Raw genomic sequence first — 14,931 nt, 5'->3', positions numbered from 1 at the left:
GAGCTGTGGAGAGCCATGCAGCAGAAGCTGGGAGTCACGTACTAGGCGAGGCTTGAGGAGAAGGGCAGATGAATGTTTATGTGGGAGCGCTCCAGGGAACGCACAACCTGTACTGAAGTATCGGGACTAGTTTAAGATTAACCAGGGACCATGGGAACGGCACATGGGAACGGCACAAAAACAGAGTGAACAATAAGTTTCAGGGGCTCACGTCAGTAGGCACGAGCTCCCCGCATGATCTGGATTGAAGTCATCTGTATCCCTTCTGATTGGATGTTATAGTAGTTGTGTTATGTGGTGATTGGTTACTTTCTATCCACTGTATCCTATAACTTGGGGCTGTAATCGATGTTCGGGGTCCCGGGGCTAAAGACTGAATAAAGAAGTTTGCCACCCACCTCGTCTGAGGGTCGTTCTTGCGGGTCGAGAGCGACATCTGGCGCCGAAACCCGGGAACCGACGCCGAGCGCAGAACGAGGATTGGGGTAAGAGCAACGAAAGGGAAAGCTTGCGCAACCATTTCTGTCTTAGGACAGGGGGAAGTTCTCTGGGACGAGTATAGATATAACTATTAAAGCTCCACAGAGACCAAAGTAACAAAAGATTTCCAGGATGGGAAACGAGCTTGCTAGATATAGGATGGAAGGTCCATTAAAGGACATTCTCAAAGCAAATGGCACGCCTTTAAAATCAAAAACAGCTCGTGCCTTTTTAAAGGAAGTAGGAGAAATCGCCCCTTGGTTTATAGAGGAGGGACTTCTGAATGTGCCTCAGTGGGAACATCTAGGAGAGGATTTAAGGCAGAACCCCACCGTGAACGCCGGCACTCTTGCCGTGTGGTCCCTTGTGAAGGTATGCTTGCAGTCATCTCGGGAGCGACTAAAACAGGTGGTACAACAAGGAGGGGAGATTTTAGAGCAGTTAAAGGAAGAATCACACCAGGGGTCCTCCCAGGGTTCTGAGGCAGACAGTGAGAGCTCAGAAGGACTCCCCGATGAAATAACCCAAAATTTAAAAGGAGGCAAGGAGAAAAAGAATCCAAAGGCTCTAAGCTCACCAACAGGGGCAAAGCCTATAGCTGTAACGCAGTCGGAAGCAGAAACAGACCGTGCGCCAACTCCTCATTCCAGCCCCACGGCACCACCTTATGAATGGCCCCCACCATATCGGTCAGGCTGTGCGAAAGTCTGCCATTGCTCAGACTGCACCGCGGCAAACTGGAGAGAGGTCTTAGGTCCAGGAAAAGGGTTTTTCCCAGTACTGGAAGATCAAAATCAGCAGAGATATCATCAGCCGCTAGGTTTTAAACTGGTGAAACAACTTAAGGAAGCAGTTAGTGCCTACGGACCCCAGGCAGCCTTTACTGTCTCCCTTGTGGAATCGCTGGGAGCGCTCACCCTCACTCCTGAGGACTGGAGCAATTTAGCTAGAGCAGTCTTGAGCGGAGGGCAATATCTGGAATGGAAAATTCAAAATCAGGATAATTGCCAGGATACAGCGCGGAGAAATTTTGATAATATCTTCTAAAAGAATTAATATTATAAATCAAGGGGACAGAATTGCACAGCTTTTGATTTTGCCTAGTAATCATGAAAAATATCCCTCTACAGGCCAGACTAGAAAGGGAGATTTCGGATCCACGGGATCCTCCCTCGCATGCCTTACTATGAGCATGAAAGAGAGACCTATGCTTAAATTAAAGATTAGAGGTAAACTATTCTGGGGACTCCTAGATACAGGAGCAGACAAAAGCATTATAAATTGTCTAGATTGGCCTAAAGCCTGGGCTCTAGTTAAAGCCAGCCAGACCCTCCGGGGACTAGGGATAGCTACCAGTCCTGATGTTAGTGCTGCATCTCTGGACTGGGAGGATGAGGAAGGACATAAAGGCATTTTCCAACCATATGTCTGTTCCACCCCTGTTTCTTTGTGGGGGCGCGATATGCTGGAGCAAATGAATATCAAACTTACTACAGAAAAGTTATACAGTGAGGCCTCCCAAACCATGATGAGAAACATGGGATATAAGCCTGGCCAAGGGCTTGGGACCAAGGGCCAGGGAGATCCCAATCCGCCTTCTATGGGGGGTCAGGTTTTTTCCTAGCGGCCACTGAGGCAATTCGCATAACTTGGAAAACACCAGAGCCGCGCTGGGTGCCTCAGTGGCCTTTAACAAAAGAAAAATTACAAGCGGCAAAAGAGCTAGTTCAAGAACAACTCAAAGCAGGGCATATTCAAAAATCCACATCCCCATGGAATACACCCATATTTGTAATAAGAAAGAAATCAGGCAACTGGCGATTGCTACATGACCTACGACAGATTAATGATCAAATGCAGGTCATGGGACCCATTCAGTTAGGGCTCCCAGTCGTGACGGCGTTGCCAAGAAACTGGCCTTCTATTTTAATTGACATCAAAGACTGTTTCTTTTCCATTCCACTACACCCTGCAGATATAGAGCGCTTCGCATTTACTCTGCCATCAATTAATCATGCTGAGCCAGATCAAAGGTATGAATGGAAAGTACTCCCTCAGGGGATGGCCAATAGCCCCACCTTGTGTCAGTTGTATGTAAGCCAAGCACTAGAGCCTTTCCGAAAAGCATTTCCAGACCTGCTTTGTTATCATTATATGGATGATATCTTAATTTGTGGGCCAAATGAGAGGTCTCTTCCTTCAGCTCTAACCTTCCTACAGGAACAGTTAGCAAAATGGGGTCTAACTATATCCCCTGAAAAAATCCAAGCAGGCGGCCTACAAAATTACCTTGGTATGCAGCTCTCTAAAACGTCAGTAAAGCCTCAGCTAATGCAAATCCGTAGAGATCACTTGCATACATTGAATGATTTCCAAAAACTTTTAGGGGACATTAACTGGATTCGACCATACATAAAAATTACTACTGCAGAGCTGAAACCTTTATTCGATATTCTGCCTGGGGACCCTGCATTAGACTCCCCAAGAGCACTCACTCCAGCTGCTATTAAATCATTACAGTTAGTTGAAAGCAGGCTAGCTTTAACAGCAGCAGATAGATGTGACCCGGAAAAGCCTATAAGTGTCATAATTATCCCATCCCCTGGATCACCCACGGGGGCCTTATGGCAAGGAGGACCCCTACTATGGGTTTATCTACCCCATAACCTTAGCCGTGTCATCACCCCGTATGCTACAGCTGTAGCTACAGTGGCAAATAAAGCCTTTAAAGCCAGCATACAGATCCTCGGGAAACTGCCCGATATTTGCATAATCCCTTATGATAAAACCCAAATAAGCATTTTAACACATGAAAATGACGATTAGGCCATCCTGACAGTTGCTTATCCTGTTACATTTGATAATCATTATCCCTCACACCCTCTCATTGAGTTTTATAAAAATACACCCCTTATTTGGCCTAAATCCTGTCGATTGGAGCCATTAATCGGGGCCCTCACAGTATTTACAGATGGCAATAAAGCAGGAACTGGCGCTTATGTGGTAGAAGGAAAATTAATTCCTGTTGTTGTGCCCTCGACTTCAGCCCAGAGAACAGAATTGTTGATGATTATGTGTGTTTTACAAAGGTTTCTGAATCAACCCATTAATATTATCTCAGACAGCAAATATGCAGTTGCAGCCACCAGGTCTATAGAAACTGCTATTATTTCAGCCAGCCAGTCAGAAATTTCCTCCCTGCTGGCTGAATTGCAACACCTTATACTCTCCCATGGTGCCCCTTTTTATATTGGACATCTTAGAGCACATTCAGACCTTCCAGGACCTATGGCTGAGGGAAACCGAATAGCTGATGCAGCTGCGCGCTTTTATGTTTGCAGTGCTCTAGAAGATGCTAAGAGATATCATGATAAATAGCATGTGAATGCCCAAACATTAAAGGCACGCTTTCATATCTCCAGAGCTGACGCACGAGATATCGTAAAGTCTTGTGGCAATTGTGTGGTACACTTGCCCATGCCCTCCTTCGGGGTAAACCCTAAAGGACTATTGCCCAACCATCTGTGGCAAATGGATGTAACACATATACCTTCTTTTGGGCAACAAAAATACGTTCATGTGAGTATGGATACTTGCTCAGGGGTCGTTAGCGCAACCCCCCTGCGAGGAGAAAATGTTAAAAACGTGATATCTCATTGCCTGCACAGCTTTGCCTGCTGGGAAGTGCCTAAACAGTTAAAAACAGATAATGCTCCTGCTTATACTTCTAAAAGCTTTTCAAACTTTCTAGCCTGTTATAATATTCACCATGTTACAGGCATTCCTTATAACCCTCGAGGCCAGGGTGTCATAGAGCGCACTCACCTGACCTTTAAAACTACCTTGCAAAAAATACAAAAAGGGGAAATTGGAGAGGAGCATCACACGCCTACAGACCTTACCAACTTGACCACTTTTATTTTAAATTTTCTCACACTTGACAAAGACGGCGTTTCAGCCGCAGAGCGCCACTGGGGCCAACAGAAAACGCACCAATCTATGGTGAAGTGGAAGGATGTCCTTACTGGTTCATGGAAGGGCCCTGACCCGGTGCTCCCGTGGCATCGAGGTTCCCTTTGTGTTTTTCCACAGGATGCGCCTGTCCCGCTCTGGGTGCCGGAACGTCTCACCAGGCTGGTGGCCATGGAACCTGTGGAAGATGCTGCTACTGCGGATGACAATGATGATGATCATCCTGCAGCCTGCCCCCGTGGACCTGGAACTGACCCAACTGTCGCCGAGGCAGAAGATCACCAAGCTTCGACTCCTTCCTCAAATGACTCAGTCTAAAGCGCAACTTCCTCTTTTGGACTTGTACCTGTCATTACCCGTTCATTTGTATGCAAGTGTTAACGGTTCAAGGCTCTGTATACTGGGCATACGTCCCTGATCCGCCTTAAGTGCGAGCCATTGTGCGGAATCAGCAACGGGCTGCTCGTGACAAAACTACACGGCAACCTTGATTATGGGTTGCTCCCACCATAGCTAGTACCCTGCTGCCTCAAGCGTCTCAAAACTGGCTTTGCTACCTAAAAGGAGCTAGTAATTGATGCCTCCCCCTGAATATGGCTCTGTATGCTGGGTCGGTAGCCAAAGACGGGTAAGACTGATCCCACACCATAGCAACCTAAGACAGGGGCTCCTCGGTGAAGGGGAGTACCCAATGACGGGTAAGCATGTGTGTTGAGGATTGGCAACCTAAGACAGGCACGACCCCTGCCATGTAAAAATACAAAAAGGGGGAGCTGTGGAGAGCCATGCAGCAGAAGCTGGGAGTCACGTACTAGGCGAGGCTTGAGGAGAAGGGCAGATGAATGTTTATGTGGGAGCGCTCCAGGGAACGCACAACCTGTACTGAAGTATCGGGACTAGTTTAAGATTAACCAGGGACCATGGGAACGGCACATGGGAACGGCACAAAAACAGAGTGAACAATAAGTTTCAGGGGCTCACGTCAGTAGGCACGAGCTCCCCGCATGATCTGGATTGAAGTCATCTGTATCCCTTCTGATTGGATGTTATAGTAGTTGTGTTATGTGGTGATTGGTTACTTTCTATCCACTGTATCCTATAACTTGGGGCTGTAATCGATGTTCGGGGTCCCGGGGCTAAAGACTGAATAAAGAAGTTTGCCACCCACCTCGTCTGAGGGTCGTTCTTGCGGGTCGAGAGCGACACTGAGCAGAACAGATCAGGGTAGAGCAATCACTAGATTCTAAGTGTGGGGGGAAATTTTGAGAAGGGCCAGTATATACACGTGAGCTTGAAATATTCCCCCCAGAATGAAAGGGAAAAAACACATTGGAAAAAATCAGACAATACCTTGGCCAAGTGTTCTAAATTAAGATCAGCAATGGTGGCAGAGGCACATCACATGCTCCAGAAATGACATCCTGAGGACGTATCACCTATGAGAATGCATAGCTTCAGAATCACAAGCAAACATCAAGTAATCCAAAATATGGACTATTCTACTCCAAGTAGTATTTGTAGTATTCTTCAAAAGTATCACTTTCATAAAAGACAAGAGAAGCTAAGAAACGTTCCAGATTAAAAAAGGCTAAAGAGACTAGACCACTACACTTAATACCTGACCTACAGTTACTCTGTACTGGAAAGAAAATTATAAAAGAATAATTGTGCCAACTGACAGAACTGGAATACCGACTGCAAAGTATCAACTTTAAATGTGCTGAAGTTCACAGTTGTATTGTACTCAGGCAAGAGAATATGCCTATCCTTAGTAAATGTATACTGAAGTATTTAGGGGCAGGAGGCCATGACCTATGCATTATCTTCAACTGGTTTAGAAAAAAAATCACATGTATGAAAGAGCAAAAGAGAGAAGACTAAATGAAATGAATATGAGTAAAGGCTACTTTTTACCATTCTTATTCTTGACATATTTCTATATATATTTAAGACAATTTTCAAATAAAAAGTTAAAAAAAAGGTCAAAAAGTAAATTTAAAGTTCCTTTAACTGTACCTTCCCCTCCAGGTACCGCTTTTACCATCTGCTACCTGCTTAGTTATCTCTTGAAAAAGTGGTCTTCATGTCCATCTCCCCTTATGCCTCATCTACTCAGTCTGACTTCTCACACTCAGACCACACTGCATTAGCTTCTTTGGGGCCAAGCACTCACTCCCCCACCTACTGTCTCTTAGATATTCCTGCTTCCCTGTTCCACTTTAAACCTTTCCCCTCTGACTCTACATATTCTCCCTAAGCATTTGGATCTATATGGGTGGTTCCTACCATTCCTACAAGCCACCGCTCAGATCACCTCTGGTCCAGACTGCTCTCTGCAATTATAGACTCTCTTGTCCACCTCGTCTTCCCCTTTGTCTAAATTAGAAATGGGCTTTTCTCTTCGCCTCACCCTTCCACATCCAAAAGAGCCCACAACACCAGCTGATTCTATTACCTCAACAGTTCTCAAGTCCCTACCCCTAATTCTATTCCCACTGCTAAAGGCCTTAGTTTAAGCCTTCCTAAATTATCCTTCTGAACTTTTGCCATAGTCTCCCTATCTTAAGTATTGAAAATTGCACACCTGGTCACTCCCTGTATCAAGTCTTCCCAGGCTACGTAGTTGGCACTTGAAGCTTTCTGCATCTGGCCACCTCAAGTGACTTGCTGACACCAAATGGGCCATGCTAACCCACCCCTACTACTGCATTCACTGATCCTTGGCCCGGCTGGACCCTTCCCCTGACCTTCTCTGATAAACAGGCTAATTCTTCATCTACTTCACACTCCCTGGGATTCCTTGCGTGGCTGCTGACTGGTCTGGTTTGGTCTGCACCACACGTATTTTACTGCTTATCGTTCTGACCTAAGCAGACACCAGGAGTCTCTCTGTTTCAGGCAAGCTTAAATTAACCCCGTTTGGATGGAGGCACAGTGTATATTACCCGATACAGTTCACCCAACCTCTTAATGACTGAAGTCAAAGCAAATTAATATAAATGTGCCTCTTCACTGAAAACTGATTGTTTGCAATGAGATTCATATTAACCAATGCTGAGTCTAAGAAAAGGTCGATCAAAACACAGGCAGAGATGTGCCAAGACATGAAAAGCCAGAAACAGGATAAATGCTACTGCTTTGGTCCTAATGTTTGTGTCTCCTCCTCCCAAATTCATGTTACAATTGTAACTCTCAAAGATTATGGTTTAGGGGCAAGGGCTATGAGAGGTGCTTGGGTCATGAGAATAGAATCTTCACAAATGAGATTAGTGTTCTCATAAAAAAGTCATCCCAGAGATGACTTGGCACCTTGTCTTGAACTTCCCAGGCTCCAGAACTCTAAGAAATAAATTTCTGCTGTTTATATACCATCCAGCGTGTACTCTGTTATAATAGCCCAGATGGATTAAGTTATCTGCTAAAATATAAAGACAATCAAGAGTTTCTAATAAAATATTAAGTTATCTTTACAAACAATAAAATGTATTCTAGTATCTGTTATCTTTGAGGCTTATTGTTGCCCAAGAATTTAGATTATGACCCATATCCTGCTTTTTTCCCCAGGCACTGGTCTGGTCCTAGGGATGTAGAGATAGGCAAGATCTTGTCTTCAAGGAGCTGGCAGACTAGCAGGTTTGTAGGAAATAAAAAAACGGTAAAAATAACAGCAATAAACACATGATAAAAATGGCAAAGGACACACATGACAGAGGAGAGGGAAAGGGCTGACTCTGCCTTGAAGGACTAGGAAAACTTCAGAAACAGAGTAGTTCCAGCAGAGGGAAGAACAGGTACAAAGGAACTAGTGGTCACTGCTCTGAAGCAGAGGGTGGTGGACACAGCTGAACAGGTGGGCAAAAGTAAGGGCAGCACCAGGCTCTTCACACTAAGGAGTCCAATCTCAATCCTGAGGAGTTTTAGGCAAAGGAATAGCAAACTCAGATATGCATTTTGGAAGATCACATATTCTTTTGAATCAGGGGTTGGTAACCTTTTCTGCAAAGAAAAGGAAAATATTTTAGGCTTTATAGGCCACATATGACTCTGTCACTAACTTTTGTTTGCTTTTAAATATCCTTTTATTTTTTAATTTTTTCAGAGACAGCAAGCGTGAGGGGCTGGGTGACAGGCAGAGGGAGAAGGAGAAAGGGAATCTTGAGCAGGCTCCACAACCAGCATGAGCCCAATACGGGGCTCAATCTCATGACCCTGCGATCATTACCTAAGCAAGAATCAAGAGTCGGTTGCTCAACCAACTGAGCCACGCAGGCAACCCTAAACATCCTTTTAAAAATGTAAAAACAATTCTTAGCTTGCAGGTCATACAAAAACAGCTATAGGCCCAGTAGTTTGCCAACCTTTGAATCTGAATTCTGAATCAAGTAATCAGAATTAATTTAGGATGATGTGACAATGGCACTGTGGCTATGCTAGAAGTTTCTATTTTTTTTTCCTTCTTTTTTGGTAGACTGAAGTACGCCAGGATGAAAAGGCATTATGTCTGAAATTTCCTTTAAAATTCTTTAATAAAGGTGTGCCCAGTCAGTTAAGCATTTGCCTTCGGCTCGGGTCATGATCATATGGTTCCTGGATCAAGCCCCTCATCAGGCTCCCTGCTCAGCAGGCAGTCTGCTTCTCCCACTCCCTCTGCCTCTTCCCCTGACTCACATACACTTATGCACGCGCTCGCTCTCTCTGTGTCAAATAAATAAGTAAATGAGATAAATATATAAATAAAATCTTTTTAAAAAATTTTACAAAATAAAATAAATAAAATCTTTAAAAAATTTTTAAATACTTTAATAAAGAAAAAATAAAAAGGGAAAGGTGAGACAAATGCAGCAGAATCATAATAATTATTGAATCTGAGCTATGGGTGTATGGGGTTCATTGTATTATTTTACTTTCCTGTGTGTTTAAATTTTTTCCTAATAAAAATTAAAAGAAATAAAGATCACTCATACTAGCTGCAGTGAAATGAAGAGAAAACTAAGTCCTGGAGTCTGAAGAGGTTATTATAAGCCAATCAAGACTGACATGCCCTATCAAAATACCAGCAGCATTTTTCAGAGCTACAACAAATAATCCTAAAATTTGTATGGAACCAGAAAAGACCCTGAATAAACAAAGCAACCTTGAAAAAGAAAAGCAAAGCTGGAGGCATCACAATTCTGGACTTCAAGGTATACTAAAAACCTCCAGTGAATAAAACAGTAGGGCACTGGCACAAAAACAGACACATAGACCAATGGACCAGAATATAAAACTCAGAAATGAACCCAAAATTATATGGTCAATTAATCTTTGACAAAGCAGGAAAGAATATCCAATGGGAAAAGACAGTCTCTTCAACAAATGGTACTGGGAAAACTAGCCAGCAACATGCAAAGAATGAAACTGGACCACTTTCTTACAACACACACAAAAATAAATTCAAAATGGATGAGGCGTCTGGATGGCTCAGGTGGTTAAGCATCTTGATTCTTGATTTTGGCTCAGGTCATAATCTCAGGGTCATGAGACAGAGCCCATGTCAGGCTCCCTGCTCAGCTCCCTACTCAGGGAGTCTGCCTGAGATTCTTTCTTCCTCTGCCCCTCCCTGCTCTTATGTGTGTGCTCTCTCTCTCTCTCTCTCTCTCTCTCTCTAAAATAAATAAATCTTTTTTTAAAAAATGGATAAAAGACCTAAATATGAGACCTGAAATCTTAACAATCCTAGATGAGAACACACATAGTAACTTCTTTGACATCGGCCAGAGCAACTTCTTTCTCAGTATGTCTCCTAAGGCAAGGGACACAAAAGCAGAAAAAAACAATTGGGACCTCATCAAAATAAAAACCTTCTGCACAGGGATGGAAATAATCAATAAAACTAAAAGGCAACCTACAGAATGAAAGAAGACATTTGCAAATGACATATCTGATAAAGGGTTAGTATCCAAAATATATTAAGAACTTATAAAATTCAACACCCCCAAAACGAATAATCCAATTAGAAAATGGGCAGAAGAGATGAAGAGACATTTCTCCAAAGGAGACACAGATGGCCAACAGACACACAAAAAAATGCTCAACATCACTCATCAACAGGGAAAGACAAATCAACAGTACAATGAGATACCACCCTACACCTGTCAGAATGGCTAAAATTAACAATACAAGAAACAATAGGTGCTGGTTAGGATACAGAAAAAGGGGAACCCTCCTCTAGCACTGTTGGTGGGAATGTAAGCTAGTACAGCCAGTGTGGAAAACAGGATGGAGGTCCCTCAAAAAGGTAAAAGTAGAGCTACCTTATGACCCAGCAATTGCAATGCTAGGTATTTACCCCCAAAGATACAAAAATAGTGATCGGAAGGGGCACATACATCCCAATGTTTACAGTAGTATCATTTACCACAGCTGAGATACAGAAACAGTTCAAGTGTCTGTCAAATGATGAACAAAGAAGTGGAATATTACTCAGCCATAAAAAAATGAAATCTTGTCATTTGCAAGGACATAGATGGGCCTAGAGTATTATGCTAAGTGAAGTAAGTCAGAGAAAGACAAATACTGTATGAATTCACTCATATGTAGAATTTAAGAAATAGAACAAATGAGTAAAAGGAAAAAAAAAAGAGAGAGAGAGAGAGAAGCAAACCAAAAAACAGACTCTTAACTCCAGAGAACAAACTGATGTTTCCAGAGGGAAAGTAGCTATGGGATGAAGGGGGAGATAGGTGATGGGGATTAAGGAAAGCGCTGGTTGTGATGAGCACCAGGCTTTGTAAGGTGCTGAATCACTATACTGTGCACCTGAAACTAGTATTATACTGTATGTCAACTCACTGGAATTTTTTTTTTATTATGTTATGTTAGTCACCATACAGTACAGCATTAGTTTTTGATGTAGTGGTCCATGATCCATTGTTTGCATATAACTAACAGGAATTTTAAAAAAACAACTTAAACAAAAAGGGGAGGATGCCTGGGTGGCTCAGTTAGTTAAGCGTCCGCCTGCCATTCCGTTCATGATCCCAGGGTCGTGGGTTCAAGCCCCATATCAGACTCCCTGCTCTGCAGGAAGCCTGCTTCTCCCTCTCAGGCTGCCCTTGCTTGTGTTCCCTCTCTCACTATCTTTCTTGTCAAACAAATAAAATCTTAAAAAAAAAAAAAAAAAAAAAAAAAGACTGATCTGTTAGCTAAGTCACACATCCTGGATGACACAAGAAAACAATCACTCTGAAAGCACAGACTGGAAAGGTTTAAATTTTTAGAAGTTCTACAAGCTGGATGGGAAACTGCTCTTAACTCCTCTCTAGCTGTCAGTAGGAAGCATGACCCAACAGCCAGCTTTGGAATACCATCCACTCCTTCCAAATTACACATGTCCCACCACCTCTAGACACCTCTCTGCCTGTTGTTCATGTTCTACTATCAATGCCCCAAAAACCTGTGTACAGAGTAAGAACCTGCCCCTCGTTCTTGCTGTTGGGGGGTTTGGGCTTGGGACGATGAGAGGGGGCAAACCTTCTCTCTCTGCACAGGCATCCGCATATGTATTTTAAACATATGGGTGGTGTGACTACTGAACAGGTTAGCCCACAGGAGTCATGAGTCAATTCTCCCCAGCCTGGACAACCCCTAGGAGAGCTGTGGCTCATTCTGGCTGAAAAACCGTGCCATTCACAGGCTGCAACAAGCAACACATTGGCAGCTACTCCGTTCCAGACTACCAAACACACTCCACAAGTCAACCTGCCGTCAAGGGTGACCCCTGGGTTCTGTACCTTAAGTTCTTGGATGTCCCATTTGAACTGGAAGCGACCAGAGAAAGAAAACGAAAAAACACGGCGTGTGCGCACACAACGCTTACTAATTCAGAAGGAAAGATACCGAGGACGTTGGAGGATGAGACGGATGAAAGACGGAACCAAGAAGTGAGAGATGTACAGATGAAAAGGGCGAGAATACGGTGTGGGCTGTAGGTGTTACTGCATCTAGCTCACAAATCCACTACAAATGGTTAACAGGAGTGGGTTCTATTGCTTAAAAGCAGAAATAAGGACTATAGGCGATTTTTCCTTAAAGTGAAAAATGGAAACAGAACATTCCCATACCTGGTAGCGGTGCAGAGATTTCTAGTCATCCTGGGGGAAAAGGTAAGCAAAGGACACTCTGAAAGGGAGGCTGGAAGATTTTCGGAAGCTAAAGGGGCAGAGAAGGGCAGGAAGGCGGTCAGTCACAGAATCCGTTGGCGAGGCTCGCACACCCGCACGGCATTATAAACGCAAGAGCCGGGACGGAAAACCCATCGGCTCTGCTGGTTCTCGGAACCCTCGGGGAGCTGTCGCGGTCACGACCGGGCTACTGAACAGCGCATCAGTCACAGGCTGAGCTGGGGCAGGACACACAGGGCCCTGGTCGAACCCTTCCCTCTGCGAAAACCCTTGCTGACGCATCCCCTAGGAGCCGCCGAGCGGGCCACCGAAGTAACAGCAAACAGGAAACGGCCCAGAAGGCTCCGAACAGAGCTGAAAACTCACGGAACATTCAGAACATGCAAACAATAGCCAGGCCGCTACCCCAGCGCCAGTTTGGGGTCTGTCTGCTCGATTTCGAAAGCTGCGTGTCTTCGGAAGCACAGCGAGAGGAAGGCAGGCAGGCGACGGGTCTGGCGCGCACCCGCCGCCCGCGCGGAGGGCCGGGCGCTCGCGCACTGCCGCTGGCGGGGGTCGGCGCCTGTGGGCCGGCTGCGCGCGGACACAGGGGACCGCCCGGGGATCGGGCTTGGGACGACGAGCGGGGCCAACCTCGCTCTGCACAGGCATACGCTCTTGTGGTTTGAGTACCTGGGCCGCGTGGCTACGCACAGGCGCGCCCGCAGACTTGGAGATCCCCTAACGCAGCACAACCCTCGCGCCCTCCGAAGGAGCCCGGGGCCGCGGGTCCCAGCGCCGGGGAGCGCAGCGCACGCAGCCCCGCACCTCCCCGCCGGCCGCGCGTCGGCGGGCCTCTTGCCCGCTCCCCACCGAGGCCGCTCGGCCGGCGGATCCTCCGCTGCTCCCCCAGGCCAAGGGCCTGGCAGCGGCTCCCCGGGCCCCGAGCCTGGGCACACCATGCCCGCAAACGTCGGGGAGAAGGGAGGCAGGCGGGGTGGGGGCTCACATCAGATCCCCCCCGGGGTCCCTGTAACGCCCACCACGGTCCAGCCCTGGCGCCGAACTTCGCGGCAGGGCGCCCCGAGGGGGAATCCGAAGCGCCCCCGTCAGGCGCTCGCCCCCGACCCGGGAAGCCGCGAAGAGCGGAGACGGGACAAACGCCAAGCCCCAGCCCGTCTCCGGACACCGGGCAGCCACAGCCGGCCCCGGCCGCTCCCGGACAGCCCGAGGGGGGCCCACAGCGAGCCCGGTCCGCATCCGGGCCCGCCCCACCCGGCCCGAAGTCCTTCCACCGCTCCGCTCCCCCGGGACGTGCCTCCTGCGTGCGCAGGACGACGGGGGACACTCCCGCCCGGATCCCGCCCGAGACCCGAGGGGCAGCCGGGACCCTGCCACCAAGAGAAGGGCGTGGCAGGCCAGGGCCGGGGGCGGGAGCGCGGGAGGCCGCGGACTCACGTACTGCTGTGGCGGCGCCGCGGGAGCCCTGCCGCCGGAGGGACAAAAGCGCGGACGGTCCGGCCGGAAGGGCCCGCGCTGGCTGCAAGACACTTCCGAGTCCTCTCTGGGAGGCCGGAGGACAGACTCGATGATCGTTTGGGTCTGGGCACGTGACCCAGGGCGCGCGGGGAGGGCGTGGGCGCGGAGGAACATAGGTCGGTGTGTAGCATCCCGTCCCCTACCTGGTGTCTGGCTTCGGGCAGCTGCCGGGGAGGTGCGGGCCGAGGGGTCTGGGTTGCTGGGACTTTATAGCCCGCCAGAAGTCATTGTTTATGTACCACACCCAGTGCTCCATGCAATACGTTCCCTCCATGATACCCACCACCAGACTCACCCAACCCCCCAAGCCCTTCCCCTCCCAAATCCTCAATTTGTTTCTCAGAGTCCACAGTTTCTCATGGTTCGTCTCCCCCTCCGATTTCTCCCAACTCACTTCTCTCCATCTTCCCGTGTCTTCCCTGATATTCCTTATGCTCCGCAAATGAGTGAAACCATATGATAGTTGACTCTCTCTGCTTGACTTATTTCACTCAGCATAATCTCTTCCAGTCCTCTCCATGTTGCTACAAAAGTTGGGTGTTCACCCTTTCTGATGGAAGCATAATACTCCATAGTGTATATGGACCACATCTGCCTTATCCATTTGTTTGTTGAAGGGCATCTTGGTTCTTTCCACAGTTTGGCTACGGTGGCCATTGCTGTTATGAACAATGGGGTACAGATGGCCCTTCTTTTCACTACATCTGTATCTTTAGAGTAAATACCCAGTAGTGCAATTGCAGGGTCATAGGGAAGCTCTTTTTAATTTCTTAAGGAATCTCCACACTGTTTTCCAAAG

At 46.8% G+C, this 14,931-nt stretch overlaps 1 protein-coding gene across 9 annotated transcripts in view; it reads right to left on the bottom strand.

Annotated features, from left to right (window-relative positions):
• The window catches only part of ZFP62 (ZFP62 zinc finger protein), a 56,015-nt gene extending 41,906 nt beyond the window's left edge, over positions 1-14,109 (bottom strand). For 6 of the 9 annotated variants that reach the window (XR_009407159.1, XR_009407161.1, XR_009407158.1 and 3 more), the window contains exons 1-2: positions 13,287-14,042; positions 12,555-12,642 (exon numbers count right to left, since the gene is read on the bottom strand). Coding sequence is in view for 1 of the 9 variants with exons in the window: in XM_059416237.1 (XP_059272220.1) it covers position 14,056 (1 nt within the window). In the remaining 8 variants the exon portion in view is untranslated. The other 3 variants (XR_009407164.1, XR_009407165.1, XM_059416237.1) reach the window with 2 other exon arrangements.
• Between the last annotated feature and the right edge of the window lie 822 nt (positions 14,110-14,931).

This window comes from Mustela nigripes, chromosome 12, assembly GCF_022355385.1.
Source record: "Mustela nigripes isolate SB6536 chromosome 12, MUSNIG.SB6536, whole genome shotgun sequence".
Lineage (NCBI taxonomy): Eukaryota > Metazoa > Chordata > Mammalia > Carnivora > Mustelidae > Mustela > Mustela nigripes.
The sequence above is the reverse complement of the archived record's forward strand: the minus strand, read 5'-3'. Positions and strand labels throughout refer to the sequence as shown.